This window comes from Hevea brasiliensis, chromosome 16, assembly GCF_030052815.1.
Source record: "Hevea brasiliensis isolate MT/VB/25A 57/8 chromosome 16, ASM3005281v1, whole genome shotgun sequence".
NCBI lineage: Eukaryota > Viridiplantae > Streptophyta > Magnoliopsida > Malpighiales > Euphorbiaceae > Hevea > Hevea brasiliensis.
This window is the reverse complement of record NC_079508.1, coordinates 52,479,237-52,493,516: the sequence shown is the minus strand read 5'-3', so window position 1 is coordinate 52,493,516 and position 14,280 is coordinate 52,479,237. Positions and strand designations below refer to the sequence as shown.

The 14,280-nt window shown below is 35.1% G+C and overlaps 2 protein-coding genes across 3 annotated transcripts; both read right to left on the bottom strand.

Annotated features, from left to right (window-relative positions):
• Positions 1 to 7,220: 7,220 nt before the first annotated feature.
• Positions 7,221 to 8,565, bottom strand: LOC110646122 (cysteine-rich repeat secretory protein 38). The gene is made up of 2 exons (XM_021799468.2): positions 7,601 to 8,565; positions 7,221 to 7,454 (listed from the first exon to the last, which is right to left on the bottom strand). The coding sequence occupies exons 1-2, from the start codon at positions 8,433 to 8,435 to the stop codon at positions 7,345 to 7,347; spliced, it is 945 nt and encodes a 314-aa protein (XP_021655160.2). The 5' UTR covers positions 8,436 to 8,565; the 3' UTR covers positions 7,221 to 7,344.
• Positions 8,566 to 9,456: 891 nt separating this feature from the next.
• LOC110646120 (uncharacterized) lies at positions 9,457 to 13,440 on the bottom strand. Of its 2 annotated transcripts, none has more exons than XM_058137775.1 (9): positions 12,887 to 13,440; positions 12,357 to 12,495; positions 11,914 to 12,039; positions 11,540 to 11,739; positions 11,040 to 11,099; positions 10,814 to 10,952; positions 10,425 to 10,543; positions 10,041 to 10,265; positions 9,457 to 9,798 (listed from the first exon to the last, which is right to left on the bottom strand). In XM_058137775.1, the coding sequence occupies exons 1-9, from the start codon at positions 13,391 to 13,393 to the stop codon at positions 9,604 to 9,606; spliced, it is 1,710 nt and encodes a 569-aa protein (XP_057993758.1). In that variant the 5' UTR covers positions 13,394 to 13,440; the 3' UTR covers positions 9,457 to 9,603. The 2 variants fall into 2 exon arrangements, with proteins under 2 accessions (XP_057993758.1, XP_057993759.1); XM_058137776.1 differs by having other exon boundaries at positions 10,491 to 10,543.
• Positions 13,441 to 14,280: the final 840 nt, after the last annotated feature.

Here is a 14,280-nt window from a genome sequence, read left to right as displayed (position 1 = left end):
CAATTAAAGGTTAACGTACAGTAGGCAAACTCTTGCTATTTTCTAAAAGTAGTGATAATTTTCCATCCAATTAAATATTTTATAACTTATTTTCATAACAAAAGATATCTTTTAACCTTGATCATAACGTATAATGCCATTAATTTTGTTATTAATATTTTTTAATAGTTTAATATGTCTAATATTTATTTTTAATATTGAAAAGGAAAACTATATTAATAAGATTCCAACCCTAATTTTATTTTAATACGTTCTATTAAATTAAAAATTTTTAAATTTAAATGATTAAATATTTATTTATTACTTTAAAGTCTTTAAAAATTTTAATTAATTTGTAAAATTATCTATATATTTTATAAATTATTTCTTAAATATCATAACTATGTATAAGTAAGCCTTTATAACTTTATAAATTCTATTTATTTCATTATTATTTTAATATATATATATATATAATGTCAATAACTAAATTGTTTAATTTTAAAATTTTAGAGACTAAATTATTTGATTTTAAAAATATGTAGACTAAATTATATATATTATGAAATCTTACATACTAAATTATAATTTACCCATTATTTTAAGCTGAATGCCATGTGACAATAAAGAACTTTTATATTTGAAGTAATACTTGAGAGGTAATCAATTAATCTTAATTATAAGAAGATTTCTAATTTGTAAGGAAATGAAGATTAAAAAAAAAATGAAGCAAAATTTAAATCTTCTTCTAATTATAATTTTAGTTTCGAAGTAAATGGCACAAAGCACAATGACAATTCCACAATTTTAAAAATGGAATGACAAAAATAGGTTCAGCCGTCCCCTCGTCTTAGCTTTTAGAGTCTTATTTAGAAGAAAATAGTAAAAGTAATGGAGAGATGACGAGCTAACTCATTATAATTAACTGTTTTTCATTTAAAATAATTTAATTTTTAAAAATTTATTTTATGTTATAATAAGCACGTAAATCTAAGGCACACACAAATCCCACAATCACACAGTATTAAAAAAAAAGAGAATAATAACACAGGATTTAATGTGGTTCAACAATAAGATCTACATCCACGGGTAAGACAAGAGAAAAAGTTCCACTATGATGAAAAAGAGCAAGATACAATTAATCAAAACTCTTAAACACTAACTCTAGTGTATTTTCCTAATATCTCACAACTCTACCGTAAATGGTAGAATATTATAATATTTATACTAGTCCATACCGCGGGGGCGTTGCCCTCGCACCCTCAAGGAGATCAGTAGTGGGCTTCGGGCCCGGGCCTATCAATCCATGCCCTCTGCTACCACAACAAATCTCACTTTTTATCCCAATCTGGTTGTAACGTGAAAACTTTCGGGTCGGGTCATAATTCGGATTCATGAAAAAATATATCCTAAATTTCAAAGTCATAAAAAATAACAATTCTTCCCTTTGGCTTAAATTTTTTCTATCATCAATAAAATACCCACAAACATTCTGTCTTGCCATATGCCCTCGCAAGGGCATTATTGATCACTACAAACACCAACCAAGTCTAGGCAATGTCTAAACTTGCTGATTGAGACTCCCTTGGTCATCATATCTGCTGGATTATCATGTGTAGAGACTTTCTACACAACTACAACTCCTGAGATACAATGTCCCGAATGAAGTGATATCTGACATCAATATGCTTAGTTCGCTCATGGTACATCTGATTCTTTGTGAGATGTATTGCACTCTGGCTGTCACAAAATATTGTTGTCTTGTTCTGTATCAACCCAAGATCAACCACCAAACCTTGTACCCATAAAACTTCCTTTACTGCCTCTGCTAAGGCCATATATTCAGCCTCTGTGGTAGACAAAGTAACTGTAGCTTGCAATATTGCCTTCCAACTGATAGCACTTCCAGAAAAGAATAAACAAATAACCTGTCAAATATCTCCTCTTGTCTAAGTCCTTTGAAAAATCTAAATCCACATAGCCAACAACTGAATCACTCATCTTGGCCCTGTCAAATGTCAGACCAACATCTGTAGTACCCTTCAAATACCTCAAAATCCATTTCACTGCCTGCCAATGCTCTTTCCCAGGATATGCCATGTATCTACTCACAACACTAATAGCATGTGAAATGTCAGGTTGGATGCATACCATAGCATACATGATGCCACCAATGGCACTCGAATAAGGAACACTAGACATGTGCTCCGTCTCCTTATCTGTTTTTGGTGACTTGTCACAGATAACTTGAAATGGGCAGCAAAAGGAACAGTCATAGACTTAGCATTATTCATGTTGAAATGCTTAAGCACTTTCTCAACATAGGCTTATTAAGACAAGAAAAGCTTCCCAACACTTCTATCCCTGGTAATTTCCATTCCCAATATCTTCTTTGCAACACCCAAATCTTTCATCTGAAACTCATCACTCAATTGCTTTTTCAGAATGTTAATTTGTGACATGCTTTTAGTAGCAATAAGCATGTCATCTACATACAATAGCAAATAAATAAAAGAATCATTTGAAAGCTTCTTATGATACACACAACTGTCATATGAACTACTATTAAAGCCATTACGAACCATGAATGTATCAAATCTTATGTACCACTACCTAGGAGACTGTTTCAGACCATATAAAGATTTCTTAAGCAAGCAAACATGGTTTTCCATACCTAGAATGACAAATACCTCAGGCTGACTCATATAAATTTGCTCCTCCAACTCACCATGCAAAAATGTTGTCTTCACATCTAGTTGCTCAAGCTCTAGATTATGAAGAGCAACCATAGCAAGTAAGACTCTGATAGAACTGTGCTTCACAACTGGAGAAAGCACTTCATTAAAGTCAATCCCCTCCCTCTGAGTAAAGCCTTTTGCTATCAACTGTGCCTTATATCGGGGTGCTTCAACCCCTAGAGTGCCTTTCTTTTTCTTGAACACCCATTTGCAACCTACCACTTTTTGTCCCTTAGGCAATGTTACAAGCTCCTAAGTCTGATTTTTATAAAGATATTCAATTTTTTCACTCATAGCACCGACCCACTGATCTGTATTTGAACAAGAAATAGCTTCTCTATAATTGTTGGGTTCATACACATCAACTCTTTCAGCAACTGACAAGGCAAACGCAACTAGATCTGTATATGTATATCTCTGTGGTAGTCTAATCTGTCTTCTCTCTCTATTAGTTGCAATGCTATATGGTTCCTGTTGCTGTTACTCAGGTGCATCCTCTTGTTGATCGGGATCTTGCACCTCATTCTCTGAATCACTGGACTGAACTGCTGAAGTATTAATATCAAGCTCCACCTGTTCTCTGACACTGTGATCTGATTCTGCTATTGACTTCTCCCTCTGACTATCCAATGAAGCAGACTCATTAAATGTCACATCCCTACTGATAATTAATCCTGGAGACTTTGGATCATTGCACCACTACCTGTAGCCTTTCACTCCAGATGCATACCCTAGAAATATGCATTTTCTTGCCCTTAGCTCAAGCTTACCATCTCTCACATAAGCATAAGCAGGGCAACCAAATACTCTCAGCTGAGAGTAATCAGCAGGTGAATCTGACCAGATCTCAAAAAGAGATTTACACTCAATAGCTGTAGATGGAGATCTATTAACCAAGAAACAGGTTGTATTAATTTATTCAGCCCAGAAATCCTTTCTCAATCCTGAATGTGAGAGCATGCTTTCCTACTTTATCACAAAGTGTTCTGTTTATGCGTTCTGCAATACCATTCTGTTGTGGTGTCCTTGTACAAGTGCGATGTCTAACTATCTCTTCATTGCTGCAAAATGCATCGAACTCACAATTGCAAAATTCCAACCTGTTATCAGTTCTAAGACGCTTGACCTTCTTTTCTGTTTACTTCTCAATCATCGTCTTTCACTTTGCAAAGGTTAAAAATGCCTCATCTTTTGTTTTCAGAAAATACACCCACACCATCCGAGAGTAATCATCAATCAAAGTCATGAAGTACCTGGCACCGCTGTTGGAACGAATTCTGTTAGAACCCCATAGATTTGAGTGGATATAATCCACCGTTCCTCTGGTTTTGCGCATTGCCTTTTTATCGAACTTCACCCTAATCTGTTTGCCAAACACACAGTGTTCATAAAAGTACATAGATGCTATTTTCTGCCCGTCCAATAAATCTCGCTTGCTTAACACAAATAATCATCTTTCACTCATATGACCAAGATGCATATGCCACAATTGAGTTTGATTTTGATTATTACTTTCGGATGCTACTGTAGCTTTCCATGAAACTGTACTGCCCTAAAAAAAATACAATCCTAAAATCAAACTGCTCTTCATGAGTACCATAGAGCCCTTGCATACTTTGAGAACTCCATTCTCTGCATGGTATCTGAATCCATGAGAGTCAAGTGTCCCAAGAGAAATCAGGTTCTTTTTTAGTCCTAGAATATGCCAACACTCTATAGTTCTGACAACGCCATCAAACATCCTCAATCTGATGTTATCAATTCCTTCAACAGATAATGCACAATCATTTCCCAGAAACACCTTGCCACTCATCTGTTTGTAAGTGACAAACTAGTTTCTGTGTGGACACATGTTATAACTAACACCAGTATCAAGAATCCAAGAATTTTGTCTATGATCTGAACTCACGGATAAAATTTCTCCAACACTGTCATCACCATCAGAATCAATAAAATTATCAACCACATTCGCATAACTTTCTGGTTGCTTTCCCTTTTTATTTTTCTACTTGAGACAGTCTCTCCTGTAGTGACCTTGCTCCCTACACTTAAAACAATTGGCTTTTTTCATTCTTGACTTAGATCTGACCTTAGATTTCTTCCTACTGGAAGAACCCTCCCTTGAATGTGTTCTTTCCTTGCTTACCAAACCTTTCCCCTCAAATCTTTCTCTGTTATCTGGAAATTTCTTTCTTAACTCCTTTGATTTTAGAGAATTACTAACATCGTCTAGTGAAACACTGTCTTTCTCATACGACAGAGTATCAACAAAAGTTTCATAGGAGGGTGGCAAAGAACATAACACAATAAGGGCTTGATCCTCACTATCAATCTCAATATCAATATTCTTCAGGTCCATAATGATTAAATTGAATTCATCCAAACGTTATTTAATGGGTGTACCTTCGCTCATTCTCATATTGTAAAGCCTTTTCTTCAGATACAGGCGGTTGGTCATCGATTTGGCAGAATACAACTCCTCTAATTTCTTCCATGCCGCAGATACTGAGCTTTCACCAGCAATCTCACGTAGGACATTATCAGTTATGCCTATGAAAATCACACTCAAAGCTCTCTCCTTTAGATCAGCCTTCTCCGCCTCTTTTATACCTTCTGGAAAGTTATCTTCGATTGCCTTCCATAGACCTTGTAGGATCAAGGAAGATTTAATTTTAATCTTCCACAAATTGAAACTCGATCCACCATCAAACTTCTCCATCTCATACTTTATTGAAGACAACGCCATTTGTAAACTCTAGGTTTTGCGCACAAAGTTCTGATGCCAGTTTGTTATAACAAGCACGCAAATCTAAAGCACACACACAAATCGCTTTGTTATAATAAGCACGCAAATCTAAAGCACACACACAAATCGCACAATCACACAGTATTGAAAAAAAAAAAAAGAATAACACAGGATTTAACGTAGTTCAACCGTAAAGTCTACGTCCACGGGCAAGACAAGAGAAAAAACTTCACTATGATGAAAAAGAGTAAGATACAATCAATCAAAACTCTCAAATCCTAACCATAATGTATTTTCCAAATATCTCACAACTCTACCGCAAAAGGTAAAATATTACAATATTTATACTGGTCTATACCGCGAGGGCGTTGCTCCCACATCCCTAAGGAGATCAGTGGTGGGTTTCGAGCCTGGGCCTATCGGTCTGTGCCCTCCGCTACCACCACATATCTTACTTTTAATCCTAATCGGGTTTCAAACGCGAAACTTTTGGGTTATGTCACAATTTGAGTCTATAAAAAAACATATCCTAGAATTTAAAGCCACAAAAAATAACATATTATAAATAAAATATATATTTTTTATAAGATGATTAAATAGATAAAATAAAAGTTTTTTTTTTAACACTAAAGGGGGTGGTCCACGTTGGACTAGTTCATGTCCTTATCTATCAGGACTTTATGGCTCTAGCGTGGAGAGTGGGCAAAGAACAATCATTTTCCATTTCATATTTTCTCTGTTTCACACTGACAGTTCCTACCACTTGACTCGCGTGGACGAAGACCTGGTCGAAAGCCGGCTCCCGTCTAAATTTGAGCCGGAAACGCTGGTATGGCTGATATACAATTTGAATCGATTTTTTTAATTCAAAACAATTTCAGTTTATAATAATTTTGGGTTAAATAATTTTAGCTTGCTATAATTTTATATAATTTTGATTCAATTTTAGTTTAATTTTTATATTTATTTAAAGAATCTAAATATAAATTTAATATAATTATTTTTAAAAAGAAAAATTGAATCAAGTAAGTTCTAATTTAGGTTTAAGAGACCAAAACTGACCCTTTAATAACCCAATTTCATATAAATCCATCAAACAAAATTGTAACTCGATTTGATCTGATTCAATTCACGGTTTAAATCGATCAGGTCTAAATGGAGAAGGTCATTTCTCAAATAAAGGTTGACGTACAGTTGGATAAATTCTGGCTATTTTCTAAAAGTAGTGATAATTGTCCATCTAATTAAATATTTTATCATTTACTTTCATAAAAAAAAATTAAACCTTAAATAAAATATTTTTATGAAAAATAATATTTTTCATAAAATAAATTAATGATAAAATATTTTTTTATCATTAATATTTTAATATTTATTTTTAATATTGAAGAGGATAAATATATTAATAAGATCCCAACCCTAATTTTATTTTAATACGTGCCATAATGTAGTCCTATGAAGAATATTTTTAAATTAATTTATATATATTAAAATTATATTTCCTTTTTGATTGATTTTAAAAGATTATAAAGTAATTTTAAAAACTTATATTTTATAAATCACTTTTTTTTTAGTTTTATAAAATATTATTTTAAGTAAATTGATAGGGTAATTTATTTATTCTAAATGCACTGTAATAAATTTTTATATAAAAAATAAATATATAAATCTTAAGAATTTATATTTTAGGTCTACAATAATTCAAATCTAAATAAGAATTTCTCTTTAATTATAAAAAATTCTTAATTTATAAGTAACTTCTAATTTTAAACTTCGTTTCAAAGTAAATGGAAGAGAGCACAATTACATTTCCTCAATTTTAAAAATGGAATCACATAAATAGGTTCAGCCGTCCCCTCCTCTTAACTTTCAGGGTGGTATTCAGAAGAAAATAGTGAAAATCATGGAGGGATGGCGAGCTAAAGCATAAAAAAAAAACAACATGGGAAAAGAGCCGATAATGAGAGTTGGAGCTATATTGCTTGCCTTTCCTGCAAAAACAGTAAATAAAATGTCATTAATTGTAATTAATCCTCAATGAATCAGCAGATAAAAATTTTGTGTGTGATTTCATTGAATCTTTAATTTTAGACCAAAAAGCGACACTATCTAATTAATTGTAATTAAGGATATGTACCAGTTCTTCCAGTACTGGTTGGAGGTGGAGATGGTTGGGCTGCAGGTACTGGTAATGTTGGCAGCTTCTCAGGCTTCCCAAGTGCAGCAGGGTCGTAGAAAAGGTTTATCTCATACCGAAAATTACAGCTGGGTGTAATAATTCTTCCTCCCTGCCTCTCATCGCAACATTGTGAAAGCAACCCAGTGGCCTGACTCAAGCAGTCGCTGCACTGCTGCTTAGACAAGTCAGGAGTACACTGCACGAGTGCATAGATTTTTTGAGAGGAGTTGGATACATCTGTGTCTCCCGTTGCATACTTGTAACGAGAATTGCCCGCTGCAGCTTGATCTCTCAGCCTATCTAACAAGGTCCTTCGAGACTGCTTGAACACAATTAAATCTGAGACATTATTCAAGCTATACACAAAAAAGTAAGGTAGTCCTTCCATTATCCCAAATATGGAGCGATACGTGTACCGCAACATGCAGTTATCAGAACCTCCAATAGCCTCCGTAGAGTTTGGACAGAGCGTAGTGAGGTTTTCACTAGCACTTTTTAAGCAGGCACGGCATGATTCAGGCGTAATATCTGGCCTACAAAGACCATTCGCATAAACTTTGTCAGGGTCTTGTCCATGAGAGAGATTGTAGAACCCGGAATCTATTTCGGTGTTAGTATAGATGGAAGTGAGAAGTTGATTCAGGTTTTCCTGGTAGGAACTATTGGCTGAGTAGTTACCCTTTCCTGGTAAACAGTCATGGTACAACATGGCAGGCTGGGCTAGAGTGATCAGAGGCACAGTTTGTGTGGAAAGGAGACAGCATAGGAAGGACAGAAACCTTGAAGAGGCCATCTTTTGCAGTTGCTGTCTTTTAGGATGTTGTGGAATATTTTTATAGGCGCTAAGTTTGTAAGTCTACCCTGTCCAACACGCATAGTTTTTGAATAATAATGACGATAGACTTGAAGGACTGTTAACAATTTCCCTGATTGCTGCTTTGATTGTTCCCAACGTAACAAAGCGGATTTTGAGGTGGGAGCAATACACGCGGCTTTTTCTTGGTGTTCAACTCTGCTAGAATATTAAAGAAATATAAAATTATCAAGTTTTATTGATCAAAAGAGTCATTAATTCGGCCAAATTATTCATTTTCAGGGTATTAGAATTGTTAATAAACAGTAAAATTATTTGATCTGGAATATAAACAGCAGTTTGAGCTTAGGAATGACAACAGATAGGATTTTTACGTGAACTCGATTCGATCAAACTCTAATAGGACGAAATTTTATAGTATATAATCAAATTTGAGACAAATTAAAATTTAAAATTTAATACCCATAACAGATTCGGATCGAATTCGAGTAGTATAATTTTCTCACGTACCCTTCTCGTTGCCATCTCTATTTGAACTTAATAATTACTTTATCCAAATTATTCATTTTCGTACATCTTTGTAATTTTGTTACTCCATGGTTCTTTAAATATCAAAAATGTTTTTCGCAGTCAGCCCCGGCTTTTACCCTTTTCTTCTTTTCTAGGGCCTTCCTCTCCATCTCCTGCTTTTCTTTCTTTCTCTTCTCTTTCTTCCAGAATTCTTCCCTTGTCAATTATCTTTCCAAGGTGAAACATATTTTACATTGTGGTTAACCCTCCTGGCCTTCAATTGTCCATTTTCAATATCCTCACTTCTCTAGTCATCATTATTATTTATGACCGACCAAGGTAATAAAATTACAAAAGCACGAAGCGGCTTTAGCAAATGCAGCCACAAAATACTGATATTTATCCCTGTTTCGCGGCTGAACAGCTACTGCATCCATATCCAACTGGTCTTAACCTAACAAAGACTCCAATTGGGAAATTGCAACTCCAATTGGCAAATTGCAACTCAGGTGCCAGCCATTGTTTGATTTCAGAAATGAATTAAAGACATATTTTACACAAGTCTCATATGAAAAATGTCCGAAAATTACAGTAGACAAATCATTGTGTTACCAGTGCATACGTGCAATGATATCATCTATTTACCGATACAGAATTTGCCGAAAATGTTGGACAAGACCTCTTCAGATATGTCTTCTCCAGTTATCTGCCCAAGGGCTAAAGCCGCATCCCGTAAATCAATTGTCCAAAAGTCCGGAGGCATTTCATCCTCTATTGATGATTTCAACCTTGCGAGTGCCTCCTTGGTCCGCACGAGCTGCTCGCATTGTCTCTGCATTTCATCATTCAATGAAAAGGAAACCAATCAAAGTTCTTATAAAAAAAAAATGACTAGAATTAAACCAAGCAGATTTATTATACAAAGAATTTGTTCACTGCTGTGAGTGATGGCTACAATTGATGTTTGAAACTGTAGTTGTTTAGGTATAAGAACTGAAAAGGGTGACATAAACCAACAACCAAAAGACAGAAAAGGTATAAGTGAAAAACTCAATTCACAATGAGTAGCTAAACCTGGTTAACTGTCCATTTCCGCCCCCCTGCAGGTATTCTGTTCAGACCCATAATCTCGGAAATTGCCATCTCTAGATCTCGGATTCCTTGACCAGTAACAGCAGAAGTAAAAACAAGTTTACTAAAAGAATTCCTGCATTTATCGACCCATTCCATGTGCAAAGATGAAGTAGTATCTATTTTGTTAATTGCAAGGACCATTGGTGCTGAAGCTTCAACTGATTTCTGTAAATTCCAAAAGGAAGGGAAAAAATTGTAACTCCACAGAAAGTTCAATTAATGAATTGTGCAACAATGGACAGACAAGTGCATCTCAAGAAATTCATGCAAGAATGCTACATTTTTAACACTTAAAATTGTGAGAGTGGAGTAGGCTTCTAAGACCTTATTAGATTCAATCCTACTCAGAAGTTCAGTATCTTCTGGAGTCCATCCATCAAAAGCACTTACTGTCATGATAATGACATCAGCACCCATAGCAACTGCTTCAGATCTCTCTACACCTGTAAAAAAAATTCTTGTACTCATTTATTCACCACCAGATCAAGACCATCAAGCGCGGTTCCAATTTCTTTAATTTTTTCTAATTACTGTAGTTCCATCAAAACATCTAAAAATAAAATGAAATTAAATAAAATCGAGGGAAAGTTTTAAGACTTGTCTGAATTCCCCAGAAGATCAACTCAAATTATTATGCTTCAAGGACCATGGAAGCAAACAGGAAAGCAAAAAAAATCTGAATAACCATTGATGATTTTGTTAGTAAGTCTTACCAATCTTCTCAACAATGTCGTCAGTCACCCTGATGCCCGCTGTATCAAGAAGGGTCACTGGAATACCACAAACTGTAACACTAGCTTCAACAACATCTCGGGTGGTTCCAGCAATTTCTGTAACTATTGCCCTCTCACTCTGCATGCTAAACAAAAAACGACACTCAAACAATGTTGATTTTATTGGTAATCAAGAAGCAAACAGAACAAGGTTGTCGCAAAATACTTTGCTCCATGCATTAAGAAGGCTAGACTTTCCGACATTCGGACGTCCAACAATAGCTATCTACAAGATTTTAAAGAAAAATGTCACCAATTGAGAATAAAGCAAAATATGCACAGATCAGAAAAGGCACTATCTTCAATAAATATAATAAGTTGTCTTTGCATAGATACAAAATTTCAGCATAATGGAGAAAAATCCACTAAAACAAGTTAATTAGCATTCCAGCAAGCCCATAAAAATACCTAAATTTGCAGGATTATAAGTGATTGTTATGATGCAGTAAAGTTATAAGAGGGAAAAAACTGATTTATCATGATTTGGATTACATCATGCCTGTTGCACCTTCAGTAACTTAGAGAAAGATTATAACATAAATTTAAATGTATAGGCATCCTACAATTAGCAATTCAATACTACCAATGGATGCAAGCGGTTTATGATTCCTTGAGCTAAATATGCAAAGCAGTGAAAAAGTTATAGAGCTGCCTTGCAGATTGTACCTGTAACCCAGATTGCAGAAGTTTGTCATAATTAGCTGTCTCCAGTGCATTCTCCACATCTTGTGACATGACATGTATTCTGTCCATAATTAGGTTCAAATCTAGTGGTGGCATCTCATCATCAAAGTCTAAACGAGCTTCAATCTCAGTCAGCAACTCAATACACTGTCTTCTTAGTGATTTGACCAAAGAAGCAAAGCCTCCCTGTTAGAAAATGAGTTCAGTGCTTTCTATTCATGCTTTGAACAGGCCTTATGTAATCAGATGTAAAACTTGTTTAGTTATTAAAAATCCATAGTTACTTGAAGCACAAGAGTATTATTATTATGGAAATACATAGATGACAAAAAAAAATTGAGTGCCTATAAGGAGACAAGCCTGCAGTCCAGCCAGTGCTGCATCTGCAGCTGCCACAGACTTTGCCGAAACTAATTTTCCAACGCTTTCAGCTTGGGACAGGTCCAAACGGCCATTCAGAAACGCACGGAGAGTGAACTCACCTGAAAGAAGACAACATACTATCAATTCAACAGTTCATCTCACGTTGTATATATTAACCAATGACCAACAAGAAAAGGAAGAAAGTGTAGACTTCATCTGGTGACAGGGGCAGAGCCAAATCTCTGTTTCAGCAATAAGATGGAATCAAAAGTAACATATAATTGAGGTCACTTAACACATACCAATCAGCTTTTTTTTTAATCCCTTTCCTGAATTACAAATTTTACATGAACGTTATTGATGCTCAATTTCGAACAATTAGCATAATTCTCAAAAAATTCACGCATGCAAGTACAAGATTAAATAAGAATCCAACCTGGCTCTGCAAGCCTAGCTCCAGCTTCAATACAAGCTCTCAGCACACGAGTAAGACATACTTCACTCCCATGACACTGAAGCTCAATCACGTCTTCACAAGTGAAAGATCTAGGAGCCAACATTGGTAGAGCTAAAACCTGAATGGTAAAAGAAAGCCCATTTCATACACCATTATACCCCGAAAGTAAAACAAATAACAAGGGGCACCATCGGAGCATAGGCTGCACATTCAGGCAATACACTTAGCCTATTTGCATCCCAGTTAATGAGGACGGCAAAAATGTGCCTCTAAAAAAATGAACCAGTGCTCTTACTCATACACTGAAAAAATGACAATTTGAAACTTATAACTTAGCAACATGCCCGTAGATGCGCAGTTTTACATTTGGTGAGTTTTTCTACTATAGCTAGAATGATAACTCAAAAATTCTTAACTTAAATTAGACCTGAAAACAACAAAATCCCCTTCAAATTTGCTAACTTTTAAGCATGCTCATTTCACATATAAAGATAATGAAATGATAATACCTCATCAATTATATTTCCTTCATGATCGAAAACCACGCCATAATCCACAACATGACTGGTAGGCTGCCACGCGCAGAATCCTCCACTCTTCTTTTGATTCTTCTTCCTTTTCTTCATTGGTCTAAACACACGTGAAGCAATATCCACCGCCGAAGGACCGGACAATCGCACAATCCCCACGGCGGCAGGCGGGCCACCTATGGAGGTGACGATGGCAGCAATTGTGGTAGATGAATTCTCATTCGGAAAAGCAGAATTTGGGCCGAGCAAGCGCTGGTCTCTGTTCTTGAGAAACAAAGTGTGCTTTGATTTTGAACTTTGATTGAGAATAGCATGCGGTTTTGCAAGGGTTTTTGGTTTGTCGGTTTTTAGAGGGGAGAGGAAAAAAAGGGTTTTACCAGTGGTGGTGGAGATCGAGAGTTTGGGTGATATAAGGGGTGGCAAGTTTTTCTGCGTGAAGAAATGGGTGATAATGGTGCGAACTGCTGGGAGAAGAGACTGAGCCATTGATTTGAGGACAATCTGAAAAATGTCAAGGCTTTGGAATTTGGAGGTAGAATGGTTTGGAAGATAGGGTTTAAGGGATTTGGGGGCCTTGGGCCATTTCAAGAAAATTTCAACAAATTAGAAACCCAAAGTCCAAAACCCTCTCAAAAACTTTTTATTATGTGATAAATTACTACAAGATCCCTGAATTTTGCTCAAAATTTTCAGTTTAGTCCCTAAAATTTTTAGAACCAATTAAAAAATTCCTTGTTAATTTACAATAGAACTACTTAGTCCTTTTATTACCCTTCTATAAGAGAAGCCGTTAGACAGATATAAAATATCCAAAAGCAAAATATCCAAAATACATTATCACTTACAATTTATTTTTATCCATTTTCTACTTGCTTTTCGGTGCAACAAAATAAAAAACACTATCAAAATGAACAACATAGTTGTCTTCAACAATCCAAAAATCAAATCAATTTGTTTATGCTTTCTTGTCATCAATATGTGATCTTCTTTCAACTTCATAATTTCATGTTTGAGCTCATTTTTCAACTTCATAACCTCATTTTTAGTACATTTTCCAGCGTCATAACCTCTTTTCCTTAGCTGATTCACCTACTAACGTTCAACAATTTGTCTTGTTTCAGAGTTTTGACTCTCTCTAGTTGAGATAACAGTCAATGATGGAAGAATACAGCCTTCGAAAGGTTCCACGTCTATTATCTCTGCAATAGTAATATGGCCAGTTAGGGATATTCACGTTTTGGGTGTCCCAATTTTTTGAACATTTTTTGTTAGAGTGTTTAAATTATTATTTTTTTTGTAATTAAATGTCTACATAGAGTAAAAATTTACAATTAAATATCCTTATATTTTGGTAACTGAAAGTGTCAACGTGA